The sequence below is a fragment of the Macaca mulatta genome, chromosome 3 (assembly GCF_049350105.2).
Source record: "Macaca mulatta isolate MMU2019108-1 chromosome 3, T2T-MMU8v2.0, whole genome shotgun sequence".
NCBI lineage: Eukaryota > Metazoa > Chordata > Mammalia > Primates > Cercopithecidae > Macaca > Macaca mulatta.
Window position 1 is genome coordinate 99,250,165 of NC_133408.1, and position 19,291 is coordinate 99,269,455.

The 19,291-nt window shown below is 43.4% G+C and overlaps 1 protein-coding gene across 12 annotated transcripts in view; it reads left to right on the top strand.

Moving 5' to 3' along the window:
* Positions 1–19,291, top strand: part of CPVL (carboxypeptidase vitellogenic like) — a 220,832-nt gene that overhangs the window by 112,493 nt on the left and 89,048 nt on the right. For all 12 annotated transcript variants that reach the window (XM_028845911.2, XM_015133819.3, XM_077996978.1 and 9 more), the window contains 4 exons: positions 1,946–2,060; positions 2,994–3,052; positions 5,998–6,077; positions 12,173–12,239. In XM_028845911.2, coding sequence (XP_028701744.2) covers positions 1,946–2,060; positions 2,994–3,052; positions 5,998–6,077; positions 12,173–12,239 — 321 coding nt within the window. The remainder of the gene's footprint in view (positions 1–1,945; positions 2,061–2,993; positions 3,053–5,997; positions 6,078–12,172; positions 12,240–19,291) is intronic.

A 19,291-nucleotide genomic window follows, 5' to 3' on the forward strand; every position in this document is an offset into this window, starting at 1 on the left:
ACCATCCAACAACATCTTGATTTGTCTATACAGCCAGGCCAAGTCGGAGGTAGCGGGATTTTATTCTGGGCTGAAGCCAGGGGAACCTTGCTGACTAACCATCCAGCGAGCCAGGCCATCATGCAAGGACCCACTGTTAGGTGCTGCTGGAAGCCAAGCCGGGGAGCCAAGTAGAGCTTTTTTCAGGTGGTTCTGGAGGATTCGCCTGGCAACCGTGCCTTCTTCCCTTTCTAGGTCTGTTCTGGTGAGAGGGTTTCCCTTGTCATTTCCCTCATGCATAGCTCTGCTCCCTGGCTCTGCTCCTGGCTGGATCCTTCTCAGCTTTCAGGGCTCAGGGCAGCCCTCAGACCTCATTGAAGCCTTTGCTAGTCACCACCTCCTTTTCAGCCTCCAGTGACTCTTAAATCACCTGTATCTCCTTTTTCACACTCTCTAATCATTGTCTTTATTTATTTATTTATTTATTTGAGACAGAGTTTCACTCTTGTTGTCCAGGCTTGAGTACAGTGGTGCTATCTCAGCTCACTGCAACTTCCGCCTCCCTGGTTCAAGGGATTTTCCTGCCTCAGCCTCCTGAGTAGCTGGGATTATAGGCACCCGCCACCATGCCCAGCTAATTTTTTAATTTTTAGTGGAGATGGGGTTTTGCCATGTTTCAGGCTAGTCTTGAACTCCTGAACTCAGGTGATCCACCCACCTCGGCCTCCCAAAGTACTGGGATTACAGGCGTGAGCCACCATGCCCAGCCTTGTCTTTATTTTTTACTTACTGCCTATATTGCCCACGCAATTCTAAGTTCCAAGAGGACATGGGTTTTCTTCTTCACTCACTGTTCTGTGTACCTAGCTCCCCGCACTGTGCCTGGCCCTTAATGGGTGCTCAGTAAATACACATTGAATGAAATAGTTGAAAAAGTCTCTGTCATTGAAGGTGATGGTATTGACACTACGGCCAGTAGCTCATTTTCAACCTCACAGCCCTGCCAATACCCCTTTCTAGTTCATGTCTCCCACATCTCCTAAATAAATCTGTACCTTGTTCAGGGATTCGTCATTGTTATTTGCATTGGCTAAAGGCCCCTGGGGCCTGTCTGCTCCTCCTCATTTTCCATGATGTTGAATGAAGTTGTCCTTGTCCCTATGAACATTCTTTTTTTTTTTTTTTTTTTTGAGACAGAGTCTTGCTCTGTCACCCAGGCTGGAGTGCAGTGGCACAATCTTGGCTCACTGCAACCTCTGTCTCCAGGGTTCAAGCGATTTTCCTGTCTCAGCCTCCCAAGTAGCTGGGATTACAGGTGTGCACCACCACGCCCGGCTAATTTTTTGTATTTTTAGTAGAGACAGCGTTTCACCATGTTGGCCAGGCTGGTCTCTAACTCCTGACCTCAGTTGATGGCCGCCTGCCTCGGCCTCCCAAAGTGCTGGGATTACAAGCGTGAGCCACCGTGCCCAGCTATGAACATGTTCTTAGTGAATAAAATCAGAAAGGCATTTGGGCTCTCAGTGCAGAAGGGAAAGTGTCGCTGAGAATGGATTCTTTGTTGTGCCTCTGTTGGGAATATGCGTGTTAAATGGAAGAGTCCTAAAGAGTCCCTTTTTTAGTTTAAACAGCTAAAAAATATAACCATGCCCTAGGCAGTATGCTAGGTGTCTGGCAGCATGCACAAGCCAAGCATCTACATTTAAGGGGCTTTCTGTCTCTTGGTGGGAAAAGACTTGACTGCATGACAAGAAGACACCAGCATATGAGGCACAGTCTCATTCACAGAACCAAAGATGATCAGTACTTTGCTTATAGCGGCAAATGGTTACTGAGGTCTGGGGAGGTTTCATGGGATTTAGTCACAGCCCTGTAACACAGAGAGGATTTGGGTAAGTTTACTTGTGTGTGTTCTGTAGCCTTAGTGAATGTTCTGTGTGGTCACTGGTTTTATTGTTTCCTCTAGATACAGCCAGAAGATGCCCCAGTAGTTCTCTGGCTACAGGGTGGGCCAGGAGGTTCATCCATGTTTGGACTCTTTGTGGAACATGGGCCTTATGTTGTCACAAGTAACATGACCTGTAAGTATCCCTTGCACTATATTTCCTATAGAATCTTTCATCTGAGCCTCATATCTGCTCCAAAACTAATTTAGAGTAAACACGGAACCACTAGGACTAGCTTAACTGTTCCAGATTACCAAAACACAACTTTCTGGCAATGTCCATCCGAGAAGGAGGAGCCTCAGGGCTGTGTCCTGACTGGGCTGCTGTCTCCCTTGAAATTTGGGTGAAAAGTTCTAATCCGCTTTCTTGCAGTCTGCTGTTGACTCAAGCATTCTGGGTTTGCAGAACAGTTGGTATTTATTACAATTTGGGACAGTTCTTTGCAGGGGACTAATGGGTGGAATTATATTCCTAATTACTCACATGAACTACACATTTTGTGGTTCAGTCACACTTAGGATCTGATAACTTGGAAGCAAGACGCTATTCCAGGTGGGGGCTGAGGTGGAGGAAGGATAAAGAGCAACATCTGGCTGTCACTAAGTTTACCTTCATCTCATTTTTTTTTTTTAATTTTGTTTTCTTTCCTCTGGGTTAGAATTTGGAGTGTGATCCAGTTTGTGACTCAGTATAAAGGCTTATGTGCCAGTTTTGTTGAAGTAGTTCTCTTCAAGAGATGGAGCCTTAAGGATGATTGATTTAATTGGACATACGGATATTATTGCAGAGGTGGTTGGTGGGTGTTTTTTCATGTTCCAAGCTTTCGTTGGGTTTTGTTTCCAAGCTTTATCTCAGGTGTGGAAACGCTCTGGGCTGGGGGAACGTGAAGGAGAGGAGTGGAGAGGGTAAAGGTGCAGGTGCCTGTTCCCCACTATGACAGTATGAAGCATGTTAGAGGGGACACCAACAGCTCACGAGGACCGGGGAGTGTGTTGGGCTTCTGACCGCTGTGAGGCGTCGGTGGAATGCTTGTCCACTCTATCTCACCCCTCTTCTCTGTTTTCACAGTGCGTGACAGAGACTTCCCCTGGACCACAACGCTCTCCATGCTTTACGTTGACAATCCAGTAAGTCTGGGATGACCCTGTGAGCTGTCAGTGCTGGCCTCTCCTGTCTTTTACTTTTTCCTTTTTATTAAGTACATTTAAAAAAATAGATTTAGTTTTTCCTTTTCAAAATAGAATTTAATCTGTGAAATTAAAACCATTTTGAGATTTAGTTATTCTGTTAACATATATAATCATATCAGAGTTTGGCAGTTTTCCTTGCTGCCTTCTCTCATGTCCTCATTTTTTTTTCTATTGAGACGGAGCCTTGCTGTGTCGTCCAGGCTGGTGGCTCACTGCAACCTCCGCCTCCCCAGTTCAACCCGATTCTCCTGCCTCAGCCTCCCAAGTAGCTGGCACCTGCCACCACACCTGGCTGATTTTTGTATTTTTAGTAGAGATGGGAGCGGGGGGGTAGGGGTGTTCACATATTAGATAGGCTGGTCCTTTTTTTTTTTTTTTTTTTTGAAACGGAGTCTCGCTCTGTCACCCAGGCTGGAGTTCAGTGGCCGGATCTCAGCTCACTGCAAGCTCCGCCTCCTGGGTTCAAGTGATTCTCCTGCCTCAGCCTTCCGAGTAACTGGGACTACAGGCGCCCGCCACCTCGCCTGGCTATTTTTATTTTTATTTTTTTTAGTAGAGACGGTTTCACCGTGTTAGCCAGGATGGTCTCGATCTCCTGACCTCGTGATCTTGGCCTCCCAAAGTGCTGAGATTACAGGCTTGAGCCACCGCGCCCGGCCGATAGGCTGGTCTTAAACTCCTGGCCTCAGGTGATCCACCTGCCTTGGCCTCCCAAAGTGATGGGATTATAGGCTTGAGCCCACCGCGCCTGGCCCGTTTCCTTATTTTTAATCCTATGAGATGTCCTGTTCACTGAATTAGATAACCCAGGAGGAGGAATTTGTTTCTTTTCACTGACAGTATGGGTTCCCTATATAACGGGTTATTATGTAGTGTCAGAACTTCTAATCTTTCACAATCTTCTAATCTTTCACATAGAGTTATAGATATACAAAGTCAAAATGGGTCTCCTTCACTTTTTTTTTTTTTTTTTTGAGACGGAGTCTCGCTCTGCCGCCCAGGCTGGAGTGCAGTGGCCGGATCTCAGCTCACTGCAAGCTCCGCCTCCCGGGTTCACGCCATTCTCCTGCCTCAGCCTCCCGAGTAGCTGGGATTACAGGCGCCCGCCACCTCCCCCGGCTAGTTTTTTGTATTTTTTAGTAGAGACGGGCTTTCACCGTGTCAGCCAGGATGGTCTCGATCTCCTGACCTCGTGATCCGCCCGTCTCGGCCTCCCAAAGTGCTGGGATTACAGGCTTGAGCCACCGCGCCCGGCCTCTCCTTCACTTTTTTTTAAAAATTTTTATTTTTTTGAGATGGAATCTTGCTCTGTCACCCAGACTGGAGACCTCCACTTCCCAGGTCGAAGCAATTCTCCTGCCTCAGCCTCCCGAGTAGCTGGGATTACAGACTTGTGCCACCACGCCTGGCTAACTTTTGTATTTTTAGTGGAGATGGGATTTCACCATGTTGGCCAGGCTGGTCTTGAACTCCTGACCTCAAGTGATCCACCCACCTCAGCCTCCCACAGTGCTGGGATTACAGGTGTGAGCTACCGCTCCTGGCCTCCTTCACTTATTAAGACAAGCAGAATGCTTCATCTCTGGACAAAAGTGATACTCTCCTTGGGGAGGTCTTCTGATATTGGTTCTATTAAGGTGCAAAATAGGAGAGAAACTTAGCATCAGCTTCTACAGATTTGGAGTATCTTTGTGTCCTTAACTAAAATCTTTAACTTCTTTCACTTTTCAGATGGTCCAAAGAGAACACAAAAAAAAGGGGAAAAAAATGTCAACATGCTCGTTCCCCCACCTTGTTTTGTCAGCCTTCCATTTTCCTTGTCCACAACTGTGTATTTAAATAAAAGATGAATTAAACATCCTTGGGTGTTTGGAAAACAAAAACAAAAACACAAAAATCTTTATACCAGATAGGGAGTGCATTCCTTATGCAAATTGTTGACGTAAAAATAGTAGCTGCTTCTTTTAATTTACAGTTCAGTTGTCTGTGAACTTCCAGGTATAAGAAAATATTAGTTTAAAATTAGTCTTAATTATGTTAAAACTCCTTACCTACTGAAGATGAAATGGCTTAATGGCCATATTTCTCGAAAATAAAGAAAAGAAGGGGGAGGAGGAGGAGGAAGAAGAAGAAGACAACATACAACTACCTTTTTCTCCAGCCTAGAGAGTTTCTTTTTTTCTTTTTCTTTTTCTTTTTTTTTGGAGACAGAGTCTCGCTCAGTCACCCAGGCTGGAATACAGTGGCATGATTTCAGCTCACTGCAATCTCCGCCTCCCAGGCTCAGGTGATTCTTATGCCTCATCCTCCCCAGTAGCTGGGATTACAGGCACCCACCATCATGCCTGGCTAATTTTTGTATTTTTCGTAGAAATCGGGTTTCACCATGTTGGCCAGGCTGGTCTTGAACTCCTGACCTCAGATGATCTGCCCGCCTCAACCTCCCAAAGTGCTGGGATTACAAAAGTGAGCCACCACACCGACTAAGAGTTTTTTCTTGGCAGGACAGAGCAAAGCACTCTCCAGGGAGAGGAGACAACTTTGGATCTTTTGATACTGTAGCAGGGGATGGAAAAGATGAATTCTTCTTCCTTAAATCAACATCTGGCAGAGTCTCCACTGAGGACCAGGGCAGCTCAGCCGCTGACCCCAGGGCAAAGCTCTGTGTTGCTGTTTTGTTTGGGCTTTGGGGGGTAGAGAGAATAGGTGGCACTCAGCATCCTCCTGGGAGGAGGGCTAAAGGCACGGGGAGATGATGGCAAAAATCTGAAGTCTGAGCTTGGCCTTTGGAACAAGGTTGCCTTCCAGTGTGGGACCTCCCTGCAGGTCTCTAAGGCATGTGTTTCTCCGTATTTATACCTGCTTGTCTATTTCTTCTGCAGGTGGGCACAGGCTTCAGTTTTACTGATGATACCCACGGATATGCAGTCAATGAGGACGACGTAGCACGGGATTTATACAGGTAACATGCTCCCGCTTTCTCTTGGCCTTCTTCAGACCAAACATTTTTCTATCTCAACAGGAAAATTATTCTAGCATTGGAATTATTATTGACTGAGCCTTATAGTCCAATTCCTGAAGATAATTTAAGGATACTTTCACATCCACACAGCAGAATTTTTCAATTAAAGATTATTTTTTAAAACTTTCAACCAGACCTCTGAAAGGTTTCTGCTTGTTTTCCAAAATTGTATTTAACTTTGCATTTCTGGGGAGACAACATCTTTTCAGATATTTGTTTGTTTCCCAGGATTCTTCTTTTTGTGGCTTTTGGATGCAATTTTTTACTTTCTGCTTCTAGTTCATGACTTGTCCATGCTGAAAACTTAGCTTGTTAGTCTCTAGTATTCTCCCTTCTTCTTGTGAAAGTTTTCTTTTGCTTAAAAAAAAAAAAAAAAAAAAAGGAAAAATGTAAAGTTGTAAGTCTGGCCAAATAGTGTCCATATAATGTCTCCCTTTATTTACTCATATTAATCAGTGCTATTTTTAGCATTTTAAAAAAAGCAAATGACCTTTCTTATTTGGTCAGATTTTTCCAGTCTACAAATTATTACTAGAGACCAAATCCTTTCTGGTCACTAGGGCACCGCTTTATGCATTATAATAATTTACTAAATTATTATAATAATTTGCTAAAAGAACCCTAGTGGCCAGAAGGAGTTAACTAGCTCCCTACCCCACACCTCCACCAAGCACTCTGTTAATTACTACCAATCCCCAAAGCGAAAGCGCATCTAATAGGAGTCAGAGTTCGCTGATCTCTGACAAAAGCTTTCCGTTTCACTTTTCTTTCTCTCTAAGGCAGATAGGTGGCTGGAGGGAGAGAAGAAAGAACTACTTCCAAGCCCCTTTCCCAAAGATCTCTCCCTCTGCCCACCTAGAAAAGAATATGGCTGTTGTCTTCTCCACTTTTGTTTTTCACATGTTCCATGATTCAATCACTTCTATTCAGTGTCTAGGGGGATGCCCAGGACCCCACACTTCTGCTTCCATGTACAGTGGGGTCCTAGGGACATATTTGCCAAGTTCCTGGTGGGGTGTTCCCCCCAGCACCCCCTCCCCTTCCCTCCACAGACGTGACGGACGGCAGTCCTCCTCACAGGCTTCCTCAGAGCCAGGGCCAGGGCTCTCTTGGCACTGTGTGCTCTCTTTCTTCAGATTAGAGACCTACTCCCCACCCCCACCTCCCATCCCTCTTTGGTTTAAATCCAAACAAGCTCAGTGGTTAACTAGCAAACACCCTGAGGGCAGAGGTTCTGTATTGAAGAGCTGCATCGGCCCCCTCTAAGACAGAGCATCACTGCCAAGCCGTTTCTGTGTGTCCTTCCCCTCCCCCGAAGACTGTTACAGCTTCCAGTTGCCCCTCCATATGGGGATGTCGACTGCTGACATGTGGTCCATCTCCTCTTGCCTGACATGTAAAGGGAACCTATTTCAAAGCATCTATTGTTTATAGCTGTTGTAGTTCTTTTTGCTTCGGGCTCTTAGAACTGGAAAATAGCTAATCAAGGGTAGTGCAGAAAACTGATTTCAGCTGTTTCCTTTATAGTTTACACTCTTCGTTTCCCTTTGTGGCCACATTCTTCTCTCCAGCTCTCCAGATGGGTGTTTGCAATAAGAAGGTCGCTTGGAAACCTGCAAACGGGCTACTACAGGTTTAAAGAGTGGAGCTTTCATTTGCTCCCTTTGAAAACCAACTTTCATTTTTCTGAAAATCCCATTCTTTTGGACTATTAATAGTGCATGGCTGTAAGGAGACATTTACCATTCACAGTTTTGCTGCTTTTGTGTTTGGAAATAAAACTTTTTCACGAACAAGATGTTAAAATACTCTCCCTCTTTTCTTATTTGGAATGTGCTATTTAGTCACAATGCCTCTCTGGTTTAAAAAAAATTATGAAATTTATTAACTTTGATTTGGAGTACACTAGCTGGTGCCACTCTTCTTCTGCCATTGTTTACCAATTGCCTATTATGTGCCAGCTGCTGTTCTTGGTGCTGGTGAGACAGTAGTAAGCAATCCCCAAAGCCCCTGCCCTCCTGGTGCTTAGTCTAGTGGTGGACCTATAGTTATTTTCTTAGCAGCCAAATGTAAGCGCTACTATAGTTTTCTCCTACATGTTGGTTTGCAATGGGAAATGATATGTAGTGTTGCTCAACAAAGCTTCATAGCAATGCAGCTAGGAAGCAGGCTTCCTATATTAAATGAGAAAACTCTGTGTCCTGTGCCAGGTGGAGAGGATCATGGCTCAGCCTCGCTAGATGTTGAATGAATGCAAAAGAGGGCTCCCCTCACCGGCTCCAACAGAGCAGCACTGCCAGGATTCCTGTTGCTGAGCTTGTGTTGGTCCAGTGCAGGGCAGGTGAGCTCCAAAGTGGGGCTTAGCCTGTGAGGGGTTTTGGCTTTGCCCAGAAAAGAATTCAAGGGTGGCCAGGTGTGGTGGCTCACACCTGTAATCCCAGCACTTTGGGAGGCCGAGGCAGGCAGATCACCTGAGGTCAGGAGTTCCAGACCAGCCTGACCAACATGGAGAAACCCTGTCTCTACTAAAAATAGAAAAATTACCTCTTCTTGGTGGTGCATGCCTGTAATCCCTGCTACTCAGGAGGCTGTGGCAGGAGAATCGCTTGAACCTGGGAGGCAGAGGTTGCGGTGAGCTGAGATCATACCATTGCACTCCAGCGTGGACAACAAGAGCGAAACTGTCTCAATTAAAAAAAAAAACAAAAAAAGAGAATTCAAGGTGAGATGGAGGTAGAAGAAAACAGCTTTATTGAAGGGGCAGTGTTACAGCTCCATGTCTACTCCTGCAGGGCTACTGCCTAGTCAGAGGAGCAACTTAGGGCAATTTTGCAGTCATATTTAAACCCACTTTTAATTACATGCAGATTAAGGGTTGGTTCATGCAGAATTTTCTAGGGAATGGATAGTAGCTTTTGTGTCTTTGGGTCATTGCCATGGAAAGGGGTGGTAACGCTGGGTTGTTGCCGTCACGATGGTAAACTGACATGGCCCACTGATAGGCGTGTCTTATGGAAAGCTGCTTCTGCCCAGGCCCTGTCTTAGCTAGTCCTCAGTTTGATCCAGCATCCAAGCCCCACCTCTCTATTTGAGTCCCACCTCCTACCTCATGTCCACTGCCAGTGACTGTAGGTACACTTTGCTTGGCTTTGGTTGGTATGGAGCTTTTGCTTAGATTACCTGAAACTCGATTATCCTGAATGTTGCTTGTGTTTATGATTATGCTTCTCAGTCCATTAGAACTGACCAGATTCCAGTGCTGTCTTTGGGTCTACAATGCATGATCATGTCCACTCACCTTTTCTGCCCTGCATCCACCTGATCTCTGTTTAAAAACTTATCTGAGGAATAATTTTCTTGTAGTCATTCTTCCTTGCAATCTCTGTTTCTCTTTTTGGTCCTTTAATATACATTTTTGCGAGCAGAGAGCCCTCAACTAAAATTCTGTTTATTAGACAAGTCCTTGGCACAATGCCAGCAAGGTGGCCAAGTGGAATCACCAGGAAGAAGCATGCTTCTTGTGCCATGTAGCTCTTGTACCTGAATAAATGCATGGAGTGTGCACGTGTGAACACAACGCTTATGTATTATTATTTTTGAGACTGACTCTCACTCTGTCACCAGACTGGAGTGCAGTGGCGTGATCTCGGCTCACTGCCACCTCTACCTCCCAGGCTCAAGCAATTCTGTCTCAGCCTTCTGAGTAGCCGGGACTACAGGCACCCACCACCACACCCAGATAATTTTTGTATTTTTAGTAGAGACGGGGTTTCACCACATTGGCCAGAATGGTCTCAATCTCTTGACCTCGTGATCCACCCGCCTCGGCCTCCCACAGCGTGAGCCACCGCACCTGGCCACTTACATATTTTTTATATATATATATATATGTTTAGCAGTTTTGCTTCTAAAATTTGTAATTTTATTTGGGCTTGATGCTAGATTTTATTTTCTAGAAGATGCTCACCATGTAATAAGAAGAGTTCTTGACTAAAATACAGTTAAATGAGCAAATGGCATATGCAAATCTAATTTACTAAATTTACTTTTTTCATTCTTCACTCTCTTTTCAGAAAAGAGAGTGCTACCATGCTACCAAGTGCTTGCTTTAAAAAAAATAGCCAATTTTTTGGCTGTGAAATCAAAACTGTGAAATGAAACTTGATGATAATTTCCTCAAGTGGAGCCTTGCCTTGGAAACTTGAGCTGGAGAATCCTGCCATTTTCAAGATAGAAGTAACCTGGGAGATTATCTCCAAATAAGACTGTCAGATAAAACACAAAATGCCCAGTTAAATTTCAATTTCAGATAAACAACAAATAACATTTTAATGTGAGTATATTCCATGCAATATTTGGAACATACTTATACTAAGCCATTATTTGTTATTTATCTGAAATTCAAAATTAAACCATGTCTTATGTTTTCATTTGCTAAATCCAGCAACCCTAATGACTCTCCAGCAAATACTACAAGGAAATAAGCTTTAAGCTAAAGCCAAAGACTTAATTGAGATTTACTATGCTAAATTATCTATTGCCATTCCAACAAGTAGGAAGAGAGAAAAGGAAGTAGATTTTAGCCTGAAGGTTGGAGAGGGAAGGGTGGAGAATGAATGCCTATTTTTATCTGCGTTCTAAAGCCAGCTTATTGCCAGCACAAACATAGAAGCTATAAAATACAGCTTCTCAGATTTAGTTGCTATAAAGGCCGCTATAAATAATGAATACAGAAATACAACAAAACTCTACAGTAGTGTTTCATGGTGAATTTTTATGCAGCCTTTGAAAATTAATTATAGCTAGGATCATGGTGATTGTAATGACCCAATTTTGCCTCTTTGTAACCCTTGAACTTCGCCATCCTCCTGGGTTTTCAGAGCCTCCTTGCCTTTCATCTTCCCTGAATGGTTCATGGCTTTTAGTGTCTCAGCAGGAAGCTGGGCCAAAAACCTGCCCTAGCTTCGCAGGCACTGCAGTCTGGGTCAAAACACTCATAGAGCTACTGAGTTTCACAAGTTTTTGTTTTCCTTTTTTTTGAAATATTTTGTTCAAGTAAAGAATCATTTAAAAATCCACTGTCTTCTTGCTTACTATGAAATCACTCCTTGAGTCTGTTAAAATCTATTTCATCACTGAAGTGGCTATTGGCATTCTTTTTTTTTTTTTTTGAGACAGGGTCTTACTCTGTTGCCTAGGCTGGAGTGCAGTGGTGCAATCTCAGCTCACTGCAACCTCAGCCTCCCAGGTTGAAGCGATTCTCCTGTCTCAGCCTCCCAAGTAGCTAGGACTACAGGTGCACACCACCATGCCTGGCTGATTTTAGTAGAGATAGGGTTTCACTATGTTGGCTAGGCTGGTCTCGAACTCCTGACCTCGTTATCTGCCCGCCTCAGCCTCCCAAAGTGCTGGGATTACAGGCATGAGCCACCGCCCCTGGCCAGCTGTTGGCATTCTTTAGTAAATGTGTTTTTCTTTTTTTTAGCCCAGAGGCTACTGTATATTTATTTCAATATCTGTGGCCATTTGCTGTTTTTCTTTTAAATTATAGTCATCTTACAGTTTTTGTGTTCTTTGGTTATTAAAATGCTGACATTCTTGGAGCTCCAGCAGAAATGTTCAGAGTCCCCCACAGTGGGGGTTGGTAAGCAACCAAGATTTCCCTCACTTCACCACAAATCTGGGCTAATGGGATCATAAAGTTTGCAGAACTACCTCCAAGAATTGCTACGTAACATGTGAAACCTGTATTATTTGCTCAAGGTGCCCTCAACAGTTAGATGATCCAAACTGGTAACTCAGTGATTTGGAAACATGCCCATAGTACTGATGTCCACTTGTCCAAACTTCTTATTATCAAAGTAAGCCCACACGTATTGTGTAAATAAAATGTCCTACAGGAGCTCATAGCAGAGTGGTATCTTATTTCAAATGTGAAACCTATTGCCAAAGGGTTAGATTTGATATCCTAGCATGAAGAGGTCCTGAATCATTTTTCTGATTAATTTGTATTGTTTTTGTTCTTCTTTTTGCAGTGCACTAATTCAGTTTTTCCAGATATTTCCCGAATATAAAGATAATGACTTTTATGTCACAGGGGAGGTAAGTAGAAGTCACGTTTCCTTGTGTGCTTCAAACATCACCAGAACTGACATATATTATGAGTGTAGTTTGTTCGTTTAAAATCTATATACATATATACATGTACACATACATATCAATATTGATTCAGCCTATATTCAAAATTCTCCCAATTATCAAAATACCCTTCATAACTTTTTTTTTTTTTGGATTTGGAATTTCGCTCTTGTTGCCCAGGGCTGGAGTGCAGTGGCGCAATCTCAGCTCACTGCAACCTCTGCCTCCCGGGTTCAAGCCATTCTCCTGCCTCAGCCTCTTAAGTAGCTGGGATTACAGGTACCTGCTACCACGCCTGGATAATTTTTGTATTTTTAGTAGAGATGGGGTTTCACCATGTTGGCCAGGCTGGTCTCCAACTCCTATTCAGGTCTCGTGATCTGCCTGCCTCAGCCTCCCAAAGTGCTGGGATTACAGGCATGAGCCACTGCATCTGGCCCTTTCATAACATATTTTAAATCCCAGGACTCAATGCATGCTCTCATATTACCATGGGTGCACTAGGTAGGCTCAGTCACCTACCTTGTTTGTTGTCCTCGTCATTCATGGTGATGATTTGAAGAGTCCAGGCCAGGTGCTTTGTAGAATGTCCCATATTCTGAATTTGTCGGATTTTTTCCTCAGTGCTTAGGTTATGTCAAAACATTTGAGCACGAATATTACATAGATGGTGTGTACTTTCTGGTGCCTCACATCAGGAGGCACATGAAGTCAGTTTGTCCCACTGTTGATGATGCTAAACTGGATCCCTCTGTCAAGGTGGTGTCTGCCAGATCTTGCCATTGTAAAGGCACCTGTTTCTGTTTGTAATTAATTAATAATTCAAGACCATTTGAGCACTGTTCCCTCAAAAAATGCCACCCAGTAGTTTTAGCATCCATTGATGATCTCTGTCTGAATCAGTTATTACACTGGGGGTGATAAAATGGTGAGTTTTCTAATGTATCTTTCTGTGGATATCACTTGGCATTCTTCCATAGGGAAAATTTTTCCCTTTTCCTCTTATTACTTACTTTTAAAAATAGTACTGTGGATTCACAGACTGTTATTTCTATTTGATCTGTTAAAATTTGTTTTGTTTTAAATGCTTTCATTGTTTTAAATTTGGTCACTGGAAACCCCTTCAACTGGCTCCTGTGCCCTTTTTACAGGTCCCCATTAGCCTCCAAGCATGTCCTTGCTTTTTGACACAAATGTATGTTCCAGAAGCATCTTGTACTTCTTGTACTTTCCCTGTCCTAGCCTTGGAATCAGTCAGTTCTTCATGGAATGCTGGTTCTTTTTCATGGGGAATGGCATTTAAAAAGCAAGTGCTAAGCACTAAGTGGCCCATTGCTGCTGGGATGTGTCTGTGGGCAGAGCTAGGAAACAAAATGACTTCATACTAATACCCATACTTCTGATTCCGTACCACGAGGTTCTCTTCTCTTTTCTCTGTTCCGTATTTGTTTACCCCTTCTCCCACATTGAGGGCTGTGGTTCCTAATGACATCAGTGTGTTTCCTCTTTTGCTTGCTTCTACAATATGCCCAAAATGGTTTCAGAATTACTACATGAGTACCATTACCAACAAGAAACATCAAAATTGCTTTCAATATTTTTGCTGCAATTATTTTTATCCTTAAATTGTATCTCACTACACACTTACAATCAAAGTACTGTGTTTAAAAGTTAAAAGAATTCTATCTTTTTAAGGGTGATTCTGTTAAAATTTAATACACAGTTACGTTCATTTGTCTATTGTTGGTTTCAATTTTAGGGTTTGCTTTTTTCATCCTTTTTAAGATTATTTTAAAAATAGGTACCAGCCAATCATTTAAGAACATAGGTGCAATTCTAGGTGCTAGGAATATAATGGTGAATAACACTGAAAAACTACAAAAAAAAAAAAAATCCCTGCCCTACATTCTAGAGAGGCAGACAGTGATAACTAAAATATGTGCTAGGTACTGTACCATCAGGCAGTGACAAGCATCATGAAAGAGACGCAGTAGGGCAAGAGCCGGAGAGTGAAGGAGGTGCTATTTTGGGTAAGATTGTCTGGGCAAGGCTCTTTGACAAGGAGATGACGAGCAGAACTCTGAATGATGTGGTGGGGGTAATTTCTGCAGTATCTGTAAGAAGAGCTTCCCTGGCAGAAGAAACAATGAATGCGAAGACTCTCCAGTGGGGACAGGCTTGGCAGGTTCAAGGAAAAGCACAGAGCTGCCGTGGTGGGAACTGAGCAGAAAGAGGCCAGTGGATCCTGCAGGGCCCGGCTGCCTATGGCAAAGAGTTTGGACTTTACGCTAAGAGTAATGGGAAACCATTGAGGGTCCAGTGTTCACTGAAAGAACATTTAGAATCGAATTCAACTGAGCACAGATATATTGAGTATCTGCTATGTTTGAGGCACTGGACAAATATTAGGAATTCAGTGATTTATCAGACGTTGACTCTGCCCTAAATCTGAAGGTCTAATAATTACAATACAGATGAAAGGCACAATTAGAGAAATATTATCTCTGATCCACAAATCTTGAAAAAAGAAAAAAAAGTTAAGAAAAAAAATTAGGCCGGGCGCGGTGGCTCAAGCCTGTAATCCCAGCACTTTGGGAGGCCGAGACGGGCGGATCACGAGGTCAGGAGATCAAGACCATCCTGGCTAACACGGTGAAACCCCGTCTCTACTAAAAAATACAAAAAAACTAGCCGGGCGAGGTGGCAGGCGCCTGTAGTCCCAGCTACTCGGGAGGCTGAGGCAGGAGAATGGTGTAAACTCGGGGGGCGGAGCTTGCAGTGAGCTGAGATCCGGCCACTGCACTCCAGCTTGGGCGACAGAGCGAGACTCCGTCTCAAAAAAAAAAAAAAAAAAAAAAAAGAAAAAAAATTAGAGAAGTAACTGTAAAGACTAATAGCCACAGGAAAGGTACCAATAGCTACCTCAGAATGGGATCCTCAGGAAAGGCCAAGCAGAGGAGATGGCAATGAAACCAAGTTTTGAAGGATAAATAAGGGTGTGTTAGTTAAGGCTCTTTTGGTTGCAAGTGACAGAAACCCTATTTAAAGCAGCTTTAGTGAAACAGGACATTGATTGATTTAACGTCAGGTGTGGCTGGATCTGGTTGCCCATACTTTGTCATCAGGATTCTGCCTGTCATTCTCTCCTGATCTATGTACTTTGCTTTGTACTTTTCTGGTTTCATTCTTAGGCAAGTTCTTTTCATGTGGCACTCCCGCTTCTCCATCCATCGCAGGGCAGGTATAGCGTATCCATTCAACTTCCCTTTCCCAATAATTCCTGCCCTCCAGATTCCTGAATCTCAGATGATCCACTTGGATCTCATGCCTATCCTAGAGCCACCAACTGGACCCAGGTGGTTGGAATATACAGATTGGCCAGAATGGTGCCTGAGGCCCACTCCACACCCTGGAAGGGTAGGGACTGGGATGGGGGCCCTCATACTCTGAACCATAAGGCCTGAGAGTAGGAGATGAGTGGTCTCCAGAGGAAGATCCAAGTGATGATGCCAGAGGAAGGGCTGTAAAGATGCTGGCAAGCATGTCTGCGATGTACACTTTCAGGGAGGGAAAGAGGAAAATGGTCTGAGCTTTTCCAAGGGAATGGCAAGTAACTGGAGCTAGCAACTTCTTCTCTCTTTTTTCTCTTTATAAGCTATTTGGAAGGGATATTCTGACTGTTTGGCATACTACACTTTAGGTTTTTTAAGCCAGTTATGCAGTCAGGATGAGTTAGAACCTCTCCTGGTAATTTCTGGCTGTTCCTTGTCTTTTAACCAATTTCAGAGCCAGGTTAGGAAAGCGAATAGGAAGTGACACTCCCCATTATTTGGCAAAATATTTGGAAAATGCCCATTCTCCACCTCCTACAGAAGAGTGATCTACTTCGTGTGTAATGCCTTGTCTTGCAAATAATGTGGTGATGTCGTTAACCATGATGCTGATGTTGATACAAACCATGATGTTTGGTAAAGCTGCCAAATCCCAGATGAAAAATTTGACTTGGTTATTTCACATCTGCCTTGTGGTTTTATGCCTATAATTTCCTAATGTGTGTAGAAGAGGACAGTTTTCTTTTTACCTTCCTTGCTGCCAGGATGAATACTTTTAGGGAAACCTGTGCCTTCTGAGTGATGAAGGAAGATGTGAGGTAGAGATGCCATTGTCAGTTCTTCCCTGAACTACATGGGATACGTTCAGTCTGGGGGCACTGCTCTTTCTAGAAGAAAAAAACACTAAATAATGATGCCTTGATGGTTTGTCGTGAATATTAGAATACTATGTTTCTCCAGTCTCGTTGGTCCCATCTAGGTTGTCTTCTGTTTTAAGGCCATGTGGCAGAAAAGAGAAGTGGAAGGCATTCTGGATTAATCATTAGGAGCCCTGGGACTCAGGGCTGGCTTTGCTCCTCCCTGGATGATTTCAGGAAAGTCTTTCAGCCTCCCTGGGCCTCTGCTTTTCATCTAACAATCAGAGGAGTTGTTCAGTTAGATCACTTACAGGGATATTTTGCTTTACTAGAAGTTCAAATGCAGTTATTTAGACTTACTCTTTAAGCATCTGTGTGTAATTGCAGTTTTAACGTAGTACCTACCCATTTTCCCTCTCGCTGCTGCCACCACCAAAAAAAAAAAAAAAAAAAAAAAATTCTTCTAGATTTTTCAAGAAAGAAAATTCCTTTCTCTTCTAAACTCTTCATTTTCTCACACTCTTAGGAAAGCGGTATAGTGCTGCTCAGTTTGTAGAGCCATCTTCAAAAAATAAATGCACAAATTCAGAATGGTTTTCTGCTTTTCAGTGTAAATGCACCAGACCTAAATATCTCACATTTGTGTGCTATGAATGAGAGGAACCTGATGCTCAAGGGGTCTGGAGCAGCTGTTCAGAACCTTGATTTGATGTAAAGGAGTCTGGAAATAATAATAGTACCTACTGCATAGGGTTGTTTTGAGTATTTAATTAGATAATCCTCCTCGGATATTAGCCTAGTGACTGTGGTGAGTACCCAACACGTGATGACTACTATTACCATTCATGTTGAAAAGCTGGGTTAATATATTATGACTCCCAAGCACACAGCCTAATGCCTGTAGACAAGAGCTGAAGTGTTAATAGAAGCTCCGCTAACTCATTGCTGGGATATGGCATTGTCCCCTCTACTCTATGTCTATGATTTTGAAATCATTTTTAAAAGCAATAGTTACTTTGTCTAAAAAAAAAATGGAGCTTACCAGTTGATATTAGAAGTTGTGCTTGTTTTTTATATGGGCAGCGGCAAAATGTGTCAGGACCCACCCCAGGCTCCTGCCTCGCCATGCGGACGATGGTGTGGCTACACCAGAGAAAGTGGCGTGGGCCTGCCCTCAGCGCAAAGGAGAGAGGAGAAGCTGCTTTGTCTTCTTCCTTCTCTTCATTTCTGCCCAGAACACCAACTGGAATTAATTTTCCCTAAAAAGAGACAAATGTGTCTGTAAATCACCCTCCTCAAGACATGAAAAAAAAATACTTCAAAAAGAGAAACAAGCTGCATTTAATTCCCATAATTAACTTTCTTTATAAGTGTTATCCTTTCTGAGCCAGTAACTATTAGTGAGATTGCCCTTGTTCTTGAGGCACAGACACATTTAGCATCCTCTCAATTGTACGTGAGCCCAGGTAGAAGTTAAAGCAAAACAGCCCTCACTGGAAGGCAGGCAGGTGACGATCAGGGGGACCGCCCATTGTTCTCTGAGCCTGTGTCTTTATGTGCCGCTTAAGGGGAAGAGTCAGTGCATGTGGGAGGTTGTGGCAATGGATGGGAATGCTTCCAAACTAGCAGGGCCTGTGGTTAAAACGGGACATCTCTTCTCCATCAGCAGAAAAGGGCAGACTCTCTTTATAAACAGTTTTGCAACCATAATTTATTTGAGGACCCAATAGAGACAAAACTTTGAAGCTATTTAAAAATGAATTAGGGAGCATAATGGGCTACTTTATCTTCATCTGCATGGGTGAAGTCCCTGTTGGAAGTACAGTGTCTGACGACCTTTACTGAAGTCATCATGGCCCATTGGGTTAGGTGGCAAGCTCCCAGTATGCGAGAGCCATGTTTGTTTGTTTTATTCGATACTAAGCACAGTGCATAATGATGATTATAGAATGAAGTTCATGCAAGGCTGCCTTTAGATAAAATAAAAATACTGATATTTCTTTCTTGCATCTTTTCACCTCCCCCACCCCGACTTTTTTTTTTTTTTTTTTTTTTTGAGACGAAGTGTCATTCTGTTGCCTAAGCTGGAGTGCAGCATCACGATCTCGGCTCACTGCAGCCTCCAGTTCCCAGCTTCAAGTGATTCTCCTGCCTCAGCCTCCCAAGTAGCTGGGATTACAGGCACGTGCCACCATGCCCGCCTAATTTTTGTATTTTTGGTAGAGACGGGGTTTCACTATGTTGGCCAGGCTGGCCTTGAACTCCTGACCTGGTGATCTGCCCACCTCAGTCTCCCAAAGTGCTGAGATTACAGGTGTAAACCACTGCAACCAGCCCCTTTCTTTTTTAAAAATTTTTATTTTAGGTTTGGGGGTACATGTGAACGTTTGTTACATAGACAAACGTGTCACAGAGATTTGTTGTACCTATTATTACATCACCCAGGTATTAAGCTCAGTACCCAGTAATGATCTTTTCTGCTCTTCTCGCCTCCGTTTCATTGCCCTTCTCTTCCTGCACTATGTCCCGGGCCCTCGGGACTCTCCTTTGGCCTCCCTTGTTTTCCAGGGCCATCCTCCCACCTCAGCCTTCGTCTCCTCAGTCTGTTGTGTACAAACTTCTATTTCTCCATGCTTCTTCCATCCCTATCATGATTGTTCTGTTTCTCTCCCCATTCTGACTTGTTATCAGCTCATTGTTCCATAGAAAGGATCTGATAAATTAAACCCAATATGGTGGACTCTCAACATGTTTGCATTTGAGTAAAGAGAGAGCCTACCTGATGGATAGATATTTGTAATAGGGTAATTTCAAGCAGTGACATGCA